Source organism: Python bivittatus, unplaced genomic scaffold (genome assembly GCF_059951505.1).
Source record: "Python bivittatus isolate LINGU-HERP-01145 unplaced genomic scaffold, Pbiv_v1 ctg000480_np1212, whole genome shotgun sequence".
Taxonomy (NCBI): Eukaryota; Metazoa; Chordata; class Lepidosauria; order Squamata; family Pythonidae; genus Python; species Python bivittatus.
Genome location: NW_028277075.1, coordinates 93625209 through 93638124, shown reverse-complemented (window position 1 = coordinate 93638124; position 12916 = coordinate 93625209). Strand labels below are relative to the sequence as shown.

The 12916-nt window shown below is 37.5% G+C and overlaps 1 protein-coding gene across 2 annotated transcripts in view; it reads right to left on the bottom strand.

The window, feature by feature from the left end:
• Positions 1 to 473: 473 nt before the first annotated feature.
• Positions 474 to 12916, bottom strand: part of ARHGAP15 (Rho GTPase activating protein 15) — a 424051-nt gene continuing 411608 nt past the window's right edge. Inside the window, exon 13 of one of the 2 annotated variants that reach the window (XM_088146525.1) lies at positions 474 to 2477. In XM_088146525.1, the coding sequence (XP_088002651.1) occupies positions 2300 to 2477 (178 nt within the window). In that variant the 3' untranslated portion in view covers positions 474 to 2299. The remainder of the gene's footprint in view (positions 2478 to 12916) is intronic. The other variant, XM_088146524.1, reaches the window with a different exon arrangement.

The following is a 12916-nucleotide window of genomic DNA, read 5'->3' as shown; positions in this document are numbered from 1 at the left end:
CTTCTCTTTGCTTTCAGACTGGCTACTTCTTTCATTTTTTTAAAACCATCTCTCCTATTTCCTAATTTCCTAGTAATGTTATGTTGGTTATCATCATCTCCTCCTCCTCCTCCTCCTTTTCCTCTTCATGTCCTTGTGGATTCTACATATTTTATCTATTAATCCTAAGGCTTGAATTTGTTTAATGAATCAGGAGCTTCCTCGTCAATGTATGTCCTTGACAATCACTTTACAGAATAGCATCAACAGCAGGCTGTAAAATGGTCCTCAGCAATGATGCTGTAATTCCTGAGTATTAGATATGATACAAGATGTATCTTTCATATGCAGCAAATGTAAGCATTAATCCTGTGTTTGCTTTTTTTTTTTAATTTCTCAGAAAAACTGTTCCAATTCTGCATTTTCACATGTTATTTTTCATTTTATGAACAAATTGATAAGCAGGCAGAGTCTTTTACCACACTGGATTAATGTTATTTATTCTCTTTGAACTTGATTAAAAAGCTGTCAGATGTAAGTCTACATTTTATTGGTGGAATACTTCTACAAAATATGGAGGGGATGTTATAACTGAAACCATACATTTCAAAGTAAAACAATTTATTATCCTTTTGTTTATCCATGACAACTAAAACTATCAATGTATAAATTGATTCAAGTCTAGCCAAATAATCCTAAAGACATACAAAAAGCTTTTAGGAAAAAGTTTTTGTTTTAAAGAACTTAATATAGTTCACCAATAAAACATCTCAGGGCATAACAATAATTGAAAAAAAACCCTACAGAACATGACATAGCTAAGGAAACAACAAAACTTTATAAAGTGATGGTAATTTAAAATGGGCAGTGTGTGATTGCTTTGGCAGTTGATGCAGAGTTGTAGTTAAAACATCGAAGTTCAGGAATTAATTTCGGTCTTAATGCAGCCTATAGACAGATCATCCTGGTAATCATTCCCCAAAAATGGAGTGGGGTACTCCAAAGAAAGCTGCTGGGACTCAAACTATTGATGCAATTAGGGTAAGGAAGTATTCTTACTGCCCTGATATAAGCTCAAACGTTAGTTTTTACAGGTGTTTTGCTAGGTTTACTTCTAGTCCTCCTTCACTAGTGCTCTGAGCATCTCTACTCTCATTTCATTTCCTGGAGCTTCTCAGTAAACCAAGAACCACCCCAGGATCAGTAGACAAGAAAAGGCCACTTGGGACAATCATGTGTTACATCTAATGCTCTGGCCATCTCTGAGTTCCAGAGATGGGCAGAATTGCTTACTAGGTTGTGGGGAAGATTTACAAGCACCTGGCTGAATTCATCCAAAGTACCCATCTGGGGCAGGTCATCTTAATTGTTCCTCCAAACTCTGTGGAGTTTGCTAGTGGCATTTGAGCCTCATCCAGAAGAGAAGTGATCTGACCATGTAAAGAGCTAATTACAATGTCCTCCACCTTCAGAACTCAAAATGACAGCTCTGACATGAGGACCAGATCTAAATTATGATTGTATGAGCAGGGCCAGAAATCATCAAGCCCAGTCCATGCTTGCCATGGAGACAATAATTTCCTGACCCTTTTCAGATCTCTCCAACGTATGGAGATTTAAGACCTCTAGCACTAATACCAACATCAACTTATCAGCGAAGACCAGGAGCTCACAAAGGAAATCTCCTAGGCAGACTTCCTAGCTTGTCCCTACAGCCCAACTTTAAATGTGGGCATTCACATTGTATAGAGCACAGCTCCCAACCACTGCCAAACTGTACCAAAGAATAATCACCACCACCTTGCTTCCTGTATCTTGGAGTCAGGGCTGCTGAAGGACTCAAAAACTGGGAGAGAATATCTCAGAGAGGGCAGTGTCCCCACCCTTGCCCAACCAAGTGTTGATAATACATTCCAGGTCTGCTTGCTCATCCACAACCAGTATTTTGTTACAAATGGACCTGATATTTATCAATAGCATCGTGAGGTTGAGGCCTCCAACCATCTGACTTGCCAGACCCAACTGTATTGTCAATTCTTGGCTGTAAATAAAGACACGTACAAAGGCAAAATGCTGGCGATATACTGGCAAAGACTGAGTCATGCAAGGGGTTAATTCTGAGTACATATAAGCAAATGTTGACAATATATTTTTATTCCAATGTTTGGAAATGTAAAGACAAAATCATCACTAAGTTTTCACAAAATGAGGCATCTGTCACTAGATAGAAAAAGAAATATTTCAGAAAGATGTTTACAGAAATGTAAAAATATTAGGTATCAAGACAGATGTGAACATATTCAGCAACATTCTCTGTCTGTCAGCCAGAGCCGAAGATCTTGGTGTATTCACTTAGCATCAGCTCAATCAACTGGTTTTGATACAGCATGTGAATTGCCATGCATCCTGTCTCTTTTTCAGGTCGAAGGAGAGTTGGTCCAAAAACAATTCCTAAACTCTGAGGTGACATAAGATTCATGTTCTCCTTGGCCGCTATCCTATTGGTAAAAAGAAAAAAAATTGTTAGAAAAAAGGAAAGAAAGATCACCAAAACATGGATTATGGCCATACTGCTATTTTTCCACTGATACTTTAATTAGTGTTAATATTTTTGGATCCAAAATGACAAAACTAAGACAAAAATAATTTCTGTTTCACAAGCATCAGAGCCTTCCCCTATATTATTTGTTGTGTAGCTATTCCGTCTCCTTAAGTTAGTGTGGGAGCTGATTATGAGTTCGCAAAACCAGAGTTCTTTCTTCCACAATTTTTTTTTCTTTCCTTTGAGTACTCTAAGAATTACACAAGATGTTTTGTGATATGCTTTTTAAAGAACTGAAGTGCATCAATTGTTTACTTTGGGGTTTTATGTTTTAAGTGATGGTATGTTTTATTTGATTATTTGCTTACTGATGATAGTTATCTTGGGGAGACTTGGGCTCAAAAAGAAAAGGTGCCAGTGTTAGGATGCTTATGTTTATTTACTTCTTTATTACAAAATTTACATTCTGCTCAAATTTACAAGACTTTCAGTACCTCACAAATAGATGGAATATAATTCCTAACATGCCACTCAACTCAACGTCAGCTAAAAGATAAATATAAGACAAAAAAATCACTAAAATTAATATAAAAAACCTATTTAAATAACATTTTAAAATAATGGCACTCCTGGGAGATATAAATTCAGTTCCAGATGAAAGCTGGAAAAGCATGGTCTTTGTTGCCTTCCTAAAAGCTAAAAGTATGGAGGTCAGCTGGTCCTGCAGGGACAAGCTACTGCAAAGTAATGGGACTACTATGGAAAGGGCCTACTTCTAGACTCTCACCACCATAATCTCTAGACAGGGGGACATCTCAAGCATCTGTTCCCACCCAAGATGGACAGATTCTGTTAAAAAAAGATGGTCCTACAGTCAACCTTGGCCAATACCATGAACCAGTGCAGTATCTCAGTATAAGTGTCATCCTACTGAAGTGATTCTTACCTGCCAACAAATAGGCTGCCACATTCTGTATCAACTGAAATTTCTGGGTAATCTTCAAAGTGCTGCCAAGGCTGTCTGCTCCAACAAAAAAAGGGGTACACCAGCCAAAGCTGAGCAAAGAGCTTCCTAACCATAGCCTTTACCTATTGATGATGCAGAATCCAGGAGAATCCCCAAGTCCACTCAGAGCCAGTGCAGGAGCAAAGACCAAGCCAATGATTTTGGGATAAAGAACAAACCCATCTTGTTGGCATTCAGCTTTATCTTATTTCATCTCACTCAGCCTCTGACATATTCCAAACATTGAGCCAGAACATTCACTGCATCTCAGGCTCAGCCCAGTCACACTGAATTGACAGATGACCTCTCCCAGCAGTTTCATATGGATATTAAACAGCATGTGGGAGAGTCAAGTTCTGTGGCACTCCATATGTCTAGTAGAATGGAAATCCAAGATTAAAAGCAAAATGTTTCAACTTCTGCATCCTTTAGGTGTTCTAAAATAGATCAGTAAGGAACATGGCAGTTTTAGAATGGAGTATTTTAAAATGAAGCATTTGTGCTATACAACTGGTATATCATCCTTCAGGCCATGTAGTGTCAAAATGTCTAGATTATATCCCCAATATCTTCTCTTACTTGCTGTGTTGTGGGTTCATGGCAGTACAGCAACGTTGTTGTGATTTTCTGAACTGAGAGCCCTTCAGGTGCAAAACTGGACTTCTCTTTCCTCTCCCCCTACCACCCATTCCCAAGTCTGCTCTAGAGGATCCCTCAATCTTCTGGAACAACCTTCTGGGAGTGCACAAAGGGGTATACAGGGAGAAGAAATACATTCTGCTGAAGAGTATTCTTTCGTCACTGATAAAACACAAATGCATACAAACCAAGAACGTGCACCTGATATTTTGGGTATAATCTCACTTACCTCTCTCTATTTGAATCAGAATATGCAAGATTAGGCAAGTGAGATTATACCCAAAATATCAGGTGCACATTCTTGATTTGTACGTTGGCTTGGCTAATGACAGAAATATATTTGGGTAGAATTAAACATAAAATTGGTTGTCATACTTGTCTGCCTTAACACGACTACAATATATGCATTGCAAATTAGCAACTATGAATAGTTCCAATTATGGCTTATTCGGACTTGCTTCAGTTGGGTTTCAGGTCAGTGTACAGCGTAGGGACAGCATTGGTCATACTTGTTGATGACATTTGGCAGAGCTGGGATGGGGATGGTGCATTCATCCTTGTGCTCCTTGATTTATCAGCAGCAACCTACCCTGATGACATTCCAAAAATCTTTGAAGACTTGGGTATTTTCCCAGGCCTGAGGCTAGAATGGGTGTCAAGTCCCTGTTGATTGTTTTTGTTGTATATTGCATGTTTTCCAGATGTGCAGAGCTCTTTTCTGTTTTAATTATAAGCTGCCTAGAGTCAATTGGAGTCAGGCAGTCTCTAAATGTATCAATCAATCAATCAATCAATCAATCAATCAATCAGTCAGTCTGGAATACAGGATATCCTTTTCTCCAATCTGTTGTTTGTACATACAAACTCCTATAATAGAATTGTTCTTCTGAGAAATCCCAGAGACACTTCCTCTACCTCTGCATAGTTCTTGTTTTCTCCATGTCAACTTAGTTTTGTGAGGAATCTTCATATCACTTTAGAATCTTATTGATAGATAGGCTGGACTTCTGACATTATATTTTTAACCAATATCATATTTGCATTCAGGCTTTTCCTAAGGTCACCTCCCCAAACCAACTCACACTTTTCCTAGGCAACTTTACTCAGGGTAGCTAGGAATTCTGGGAGTAGTAGACCAACACATCTGGAGGGAGCAGCTACAGGTTTAGGGAAGGCTATTTCAAGGAATACAATTGCCTCCAAGGGAATGTCCCTCTGCATTCTTGCCCCTTTCTATATGTGATATTGCTGGCAGTAGCTCACATAACGACTATGAATGCCTGACTATTCATAACGACTATGAATGCCTTTGGACAAAACCATGTGGTAGGTGCCCTAAGCTAACAAAGCAGTTGTCCAGTTCTGCCATAGTGTTTTAACTCCTCCCACTCAAAAAGCATTTCATTAATGTTTGAACTGGCTCCAAATAGCGGCAAGTTACGACTTGGAAGACTGCTGATAAAACTATTGTTAGCACAGTTCAAAGGATGAGCCTTCAAGCATTCTCAAGTGGAAGCAAGACAACTCTGTTTAAATTATAGGGGTTTAAAACAACCTTCAATAATGCAAGCTAAGACATTCTGGACATCCTTACATTTGTACTGACCATTCAGTTTTTGTACTCATCCATTCTGTGGTCTATATCAGACATTTTCCAGTTTCTCTGCAGGTGTCTTATTGGTAAGATAATCAATTCAGGGATAAAGGATAGACCATCAACAGACACTTCTGAAACAAAGTGTAAAAATTCTGGAGCAATCAACATAGGTGCCAAATTACAGCAAGGCAGGCTGGGCCCCTAGTCCTCATCAATTTTGTCTAATATGAGAAAGTGCTTATGATCTCTACTATGAACTGTACTCCAGATTATGGCAGTGACATTATAATATGCTTGTTCAATTTCAACTTTATATAGTGCTGCTTTATTTAAAATATGTAAGGGTAGTAGACTAGAAAGAGTTTACTACAGAAACATTTAGAACTTGCATGTAATGCTTGACCAGAACATGTAAACTGCATTCTTAATTATTCCGATTTTCTTCCCTGTTTTGACACTATATCATGAGTGCATTTGAATACATTGGGGTTTTTTTCCTGAGGGTTGCAGAGAAGTGTAAATAGTATAAAGAATTGCCTGTGAGTAAATGGGCCTACTAACTTCCCTTCAAGATATATACAAATGAGTCTTCTTTCTCCCCCAAATCTTGAAATACGAATTTCAGAAGCTTCAGTAAATGGCAAAAGATAAGCTACATTATCTGTTTCATGTCTTACAAAAAGGTCTCTATCGTACCAATGGGCAGAGTGGTCATGTACAGAGCATGATATTATGATGGAATCTTTTCATATTTCAGGTTTTCCACATTCTCTAAACTCAGATGGTTAATTCAGAGGGTTTTTTTTTGAGGGGGAGGGGTCTAATATAAATAGGAGCATTATTGAAGTACTGTCTAATGCTTGCAACCTTGGTGTCTGTTACCAAAAAAAAAAAAAAAAAAAAATACACTCCATATGGCACTAATCAGGGTAATTACTACTTACTTTAAATATTACTTACTTAAAAAATAGTATTTTTATTATAAACAATATAGCCTCCATAGATAATTTTTTACAGGATGGTAATAATAATATTGATCTGCTAATCAGGGTAGAGGTAGACATTTTGCCAAACACACACACACACTCTCTCTCTCTCTCTTTGTGTGAGTATGTGTATGTGTATGTGGGTGAGAAAGGGAGACACACAGCATTTTATTCCACTTGCCATGCAATTTTCCAGGACGCAAATGCCAAGGTGGAACTGTAACTTTCCAGATGCTGCAATATATATATATATATATTTTTATATATATATATATATATATATATTTATATTTCCCAGTGTCCTTATTCATTGGCAGTGATGTTTGGAATTGCTTTGAGTTGGAATTCTAAAAAAGGATTTTTTTTTTCAACTTAGAGGTACATACATTTGTCTCCATCAGTTCCCATTTTTGTTGAAAGTACTGAGCATAGAGGAGAGAAGGCCTGAATAGATTACCATCAGTACAATCAATATTTCAAGACACTCTGTTGCCAAGCTAGTAAGCTCTCTAACACCAATCATCAGTACTCTGAACTGTGTCTTAAAGTGGATCAACAGCCAGTTGGTATAAAAAGGGAGCCACGTTGTCCAAGCGACCTTACTATAAACCTTATGAAGAAAAGAAATAATGGATTATGAGGGCACATCACACAATTTACCCTACCATTTCTAACTCCTCAGCAGAAGTACTGTATATCCCAAATTTAGATATACTTACAGCGCATCGGTTGAGGTCAATGAGACTTAAAGAACTAACCCAAGTAGCACTGATTTCAGTAGAACTGCTCTATGTATAACCGTATCTAGAAACGATCCTCTAAAAATTGGCAGATCTGTTTTTCAGTTGCCATGAAAATTTTAGAAAGTGAAGACAAATGAATAATCACAGGAAAAAAATTCTCTTGCTCTAAGTTCTTTTACACTACTAAAAAAAAAAAAAAGGAATGACCATTTTTAGAAACTGGTATTTAACAAGAGAAACCTGAGATCACATGCTCCAAATACCTAGCTACCTACCTTCTACCCACATCCTTTTTCCCAGGAGATTCCATCATCTATCCCCATGCTCCATCCCCAATGTGGGTAGCCAGCATTCTCTTTTCATTGAACTCACTCAGTATTTACTGAGAGGATTTAGTATTTCTGCCACTACATTTGGTCCATGTATTTTTGAGTGCACAGATTATATTGTTTTGGCTACATCCATTTCTCACATTCAAAGATTGTATACCTTAGAATTCTGCATCTTTTAAATAGAAAAGTGTTTAGCAATATCACTGTATTTTTAGCAATCTAAAATAATTCACTACAGCATAAATTTTAACTTTGATCTGTTTGTAATATATTTTTTTTAAAATTAAAATCTGCAAAATCTTTTTTGAGGTAAAATATATCCTTTTGACTAAAAAAGAAAAGCTATTTGGGGCTCAGGAAAAGCTGCTCTGGATGCTTCAGTATGAAAAATAATGATTCCTTGAAAATATTTCAGAATCTATAATCCAGGACTATTGTTTTCAGAACATCATCAACATGAATTCAGACATGACATCTTCCAAGCAAGGTGCTCCAGGTAGCACTTCTTGTTAACAAACAGTAACTTGCACTTTGCATATGAGAAAACTTCCTATAATGATTCTAATAAAATCACAACTAATACCAAATTAATGCCTTCTCCAGTAATGAAACAGTATGGAAACAGGGTTGTGTGATGTGCCATAGTTAACTAGGGATATGCTTCATACCACATTTCTCCACGCACTCTTTTAGATATAGAGAGCCACCTCTTCTGCACCTTTCCTGTTTGTTCCAGTTGTCCTCTATCCTCCCACCTAACAGCCATAGTATATTAGTATAGTTAATTTTAATGGTGGCCCTTTATGCCACTCTCTGCAATATTGTCAAGAAGTGGTGTGGGAGGATAATGTACTAGAGCATAACAAACTGTTGCTGCTGAAGGACAATTGAAGGGAAGTGACAATTGATTGGAGTGTACTGGTTATTATCATTACTGCTTGATTAAGAATACCCATGAACTTGCACTGTTGCTTGATTACTTTGGGCGGCCTGCATATATTGTACTTCTTGCAGACTCATTGGAATTAGTTCTGTTAGAAGTCCCAGTAAAGCAAGCAGCAGAAAAGCCTACTCCTGACTCAAGTGTCTTTTGTATGACCACTACAAAAGTTACAACCTGGAAGCTCTTACTAGAACGGATTACAATGTGGAAACATGGGAAGTAGCTTAGCAGCATGCCAGCACAGAGTACAGTCCTGCTTAGTGGCTAGCTATGCCCAGTCCCTAAACAGTTATCTGATTGTGCCTTTTCTGCTTTTTTTTGGGGGGGGGGGAAATTGATTAATTAATTAATCAAATTAATTGCCTATTATATTGGTTGGAATAAATTATTCATGCATCATGTAATTACAGTGTGCAGTGGCATTTGTGTTACCTTACAATACTCCTGCTAATTCAATCATTCCATAACTTAACTCAGTTTCCAAATCAGTATTTGTTTGTTTACAGGTACAAACACGTATTTGCAAAAGTCACCCTAATTCCCATCTAAGCAAGTATAAATAGAACCATGGTTATGTTTATCTGTATAGGCCAGATACACAAGCATCAAATCTCAAAACAAATATGCCCCAGAAAATGAATCTGCATTTGAAATCATGCCAGTCCAATATCATGCAGAATCAAGCATATCCCAGGAGAAAATTATGGTTATCAGATAGTCTTCATTAATTGGACCTCCTATCAATTCTAAAGTTACCAATGATGGTTCAGGCCGCTGGTAGGAGTAAGCCTTTGTTTTCTTTATTGGGAATAAGCTTGATATTCATACCTTAACTGTGCCAAATGTACTGGAAAATAACCTGGTAATATGTACTGCTCCACAAAATGATAATATTAAGTAAGCAAGTTAACGGAGACAAAGGCCATTGAAGACCCAAAGAAACTTTAATAATAGACATGTTTTATGTTCAGAACTTACATGAAAAAGAATACACATGTATATGATGATCAGTCTGGTTAATCACTTTATTATCCACTCTAAGATTTCTTAGTATAATCGATTTTGCATTTATCGCTATTTACAAAATACTTGTTTTTTGCTGTCATTTGTTGGTTGCCTAAGGTGTTAAATGGATGAGAAACCCAAATCTTGGAAGATTTCATGCAAGGGTTCTAAAATCTTAACAGATGTAGTGATCTTGTGAAATTTTGGCCTCTAAAAGTATTTGATATGCATATTTGGGTGGGTGGGGAGAACTGTACATGCCATTTTAGGGTACAGTGAATGTCCTGATTAATGTAGGTGCTGTATGACCAATCCCTGCTATAGATCCAGTGTTATGAGTCTGCCAACTTTGGTCTTGATGCAGAAACCCTTGTATGAAGGATGTTGCTTGATGAACAGATCAGTGCTGTTAATTGGAAATGAACTACACCACTGCCCACTGTTCAACATATATGTAGGCTGATCATACATCTGGACTGCATGCAGCATTATTTTTTTTTACATTTATTTGAATGCATGAAGAAGGTCAATCCGGATCATCTAGTCTGAAGTTCAATGTAAGGATTTATGTAGAAACTGATTACTAATTGAAACATATTCTTGGAATTATTTATCCTGGTTGATAAAGATGAGGTCATAAACATAATTAGGTAAAGGATTCTATTTATTAGTCTGATAGTATCCTTCTATTCAATTAATTAACTGAACAATTAAACAGATAAAAATAGCAGTGGTGTCACTAACTAAAGAACATCTCTTCTGGGTTCAAAAAACATCACATTTTGCCCTGTAGAGGGAAAAATGGAATCTTTGGGACGAATCCAAGTATTAAACAGAAGGGATTGGATTTCCATCATCCAGTTGTGGAACTGCATGGCTACATGTTTGTATAGGTGGGAAAAGCAATATTTTTCCTACTCCCCTTCTCCCTATGATCATCTCCTTTTCATGCAACAAGTCTCAGGTTGTTCACCAAAACTCAAGAACTGATTTGAAGGAAGGAAAGGGAAAAACAGTCAAGCCAAAGAAGTCTGTTCAGAATGCTTCTTTCTCCCAGGGTTCAAACGCTACCTATTTGTTGCTTACCCTGTTTGATTTGTTACTCAGAATGGTCCCATTTGTTGCTGGAAGCCCAGATCATTAACTGGTTTTACCACCTTCGACCACAGAGTCATAAAGCTTATTTATTCCTGACTTTAGTCATTTCCAACATAGTGAATAGTAGAGCTTATGCAGAACTGAAATCCCCATATCCCAGTAGGCAACTGATACTTCTCCCTGAATTCAGCTTTAGGTTTTCAAATTTTCTTTCATTCTTTTAATTCCAGACTGCCTGAAGGCACATTTTCTTGCAACATTAGAAATAAAAAGCACTTAGGTAACAATCTCGCTTTGAATCAAAAACTGCAAACCCAGAAGGCTTTATCATCAGCACAGCACATCCAAAAATGTCTTTGTAAAAATAAATCAAATTATATGAGTTAATTGATTCCAGGGAACATCAGCAACTGCAGGTGGAAAATGAATAACAGGATGTTTATTAATGAAGGGCTATTAATCAAAATTGACAATACCAATCCTTGTTTCTTTAATTTCAATGCTACCTGCAGTGGACATGGAGATATTTGCTTCCTTTTTAACTACTGATTTCTAAGAAAAAGAAATATTCCCTCTTGGGGTTTCAGATGAAAATGGAACAGTGTTTATTTAAACACTGAAAGAATATCCTAAATCCAGTTTGACTGGCTATAGCAAAGATGCCAGGGGTAATTAATTAACAATTTTAGGCCATGGAATGATAAGAGATGGAACTGGTGCTGCTCTGTATCATTTTCTCCCAGGCTTCATCTCACGAGGGAGAGGAGAATGGTGGTCATATTGAAGTCAGTAAATACATGTTGGGAAAATAGTGTGGGGAAACATACTAAACCTGGACTTTTCATGAAGGGTCCCTTTCTCCCTTTTTACTGTCTTGTCAATTGCTGAGTGGGAAAGGACCGGGACTGGTGAAGAATGCCGTATGTATGCTTAATTTGAGCAAGCTGAAATATCAGTTCATATCTCACATTGCCTGTTTATTGCTTATTATGTCTATGGCCAGTCAATGCAGCAAACAGAAATACAAAGGCATAAGACAAACAAATAAAATATATAAGACATAATCAAACTAGAGGATATGAGGACCATATAAATTATCTAAAATATGTCACCTGGTCAAGGTCTAAAATCAAGTCAAATTGTTAGTAAAATAAAACAAAATAAAACGTTTCTTACCACTAAAAACCTGTTTAGGGATGGTTATATAATCAAATATGAGTGAATCTATCTTTGTTACTAAGGGAGCAAAATTGGACAATTAAGTCTAGTATATGTTATGGATATAGTAAGTACCTCACCATGCTAGATGTCAGTTGCGAGCTAACCTTCATAGCTGCACCACAGAATCTGGCTCCTAAATGGGTACCATTGGTCCAGAGGTATGACAAAAGAAATGAAATGTATACCTCATCTTCTCTACCCGGTAGATCCTTCAAGAGAGGCAAAATTAGGGTGGCACTTTTGTACCTATAAAAGTCAAGAGTACAATAGTACAGGACCCTACATGGAATGTCTCTGCTCCTGTGGCTGTCCTCAATGCCTGACAGCCACAGGAGCAGAGATGTTCCACCTAGGGGATGTTGCGATATCTGGCCTCAGTAACAACCAGAGTAAGAGCATTTAGCCTAGCCAGAGAAGAAATTCTGTGATGGTTAGAGCTCATCAGAAATTGGAACTAATTGGCTGGGCTGGAGCTATAGTCCTCCATAGTTTAAGCCATCTTGGGCCAAGGCTGATCACATCTTGATATTCTGTGTCAAGGGTACTCTGTTTGCCTTGCTAGTTTGATCATAACCCAGTATAGGCAAGGCATGCCCAGAAAGCCATACAGGGCTAGTTTGATCCTGATGATCGACTTCCATTGCCAACAAAAGCTATCATTATCAGAGAAACCAGCCCAACTGGGCTATATGTCAGTACCTGAGAATAATAATCCAGATTCGGGCCTCCACTCTTATGACATCCCATTTCAATTCTGTGGTAACACTGTAGACACACTTAGTAACCCTTAGCATCAATCTTATGAATCTAGATTGCACCATCTAT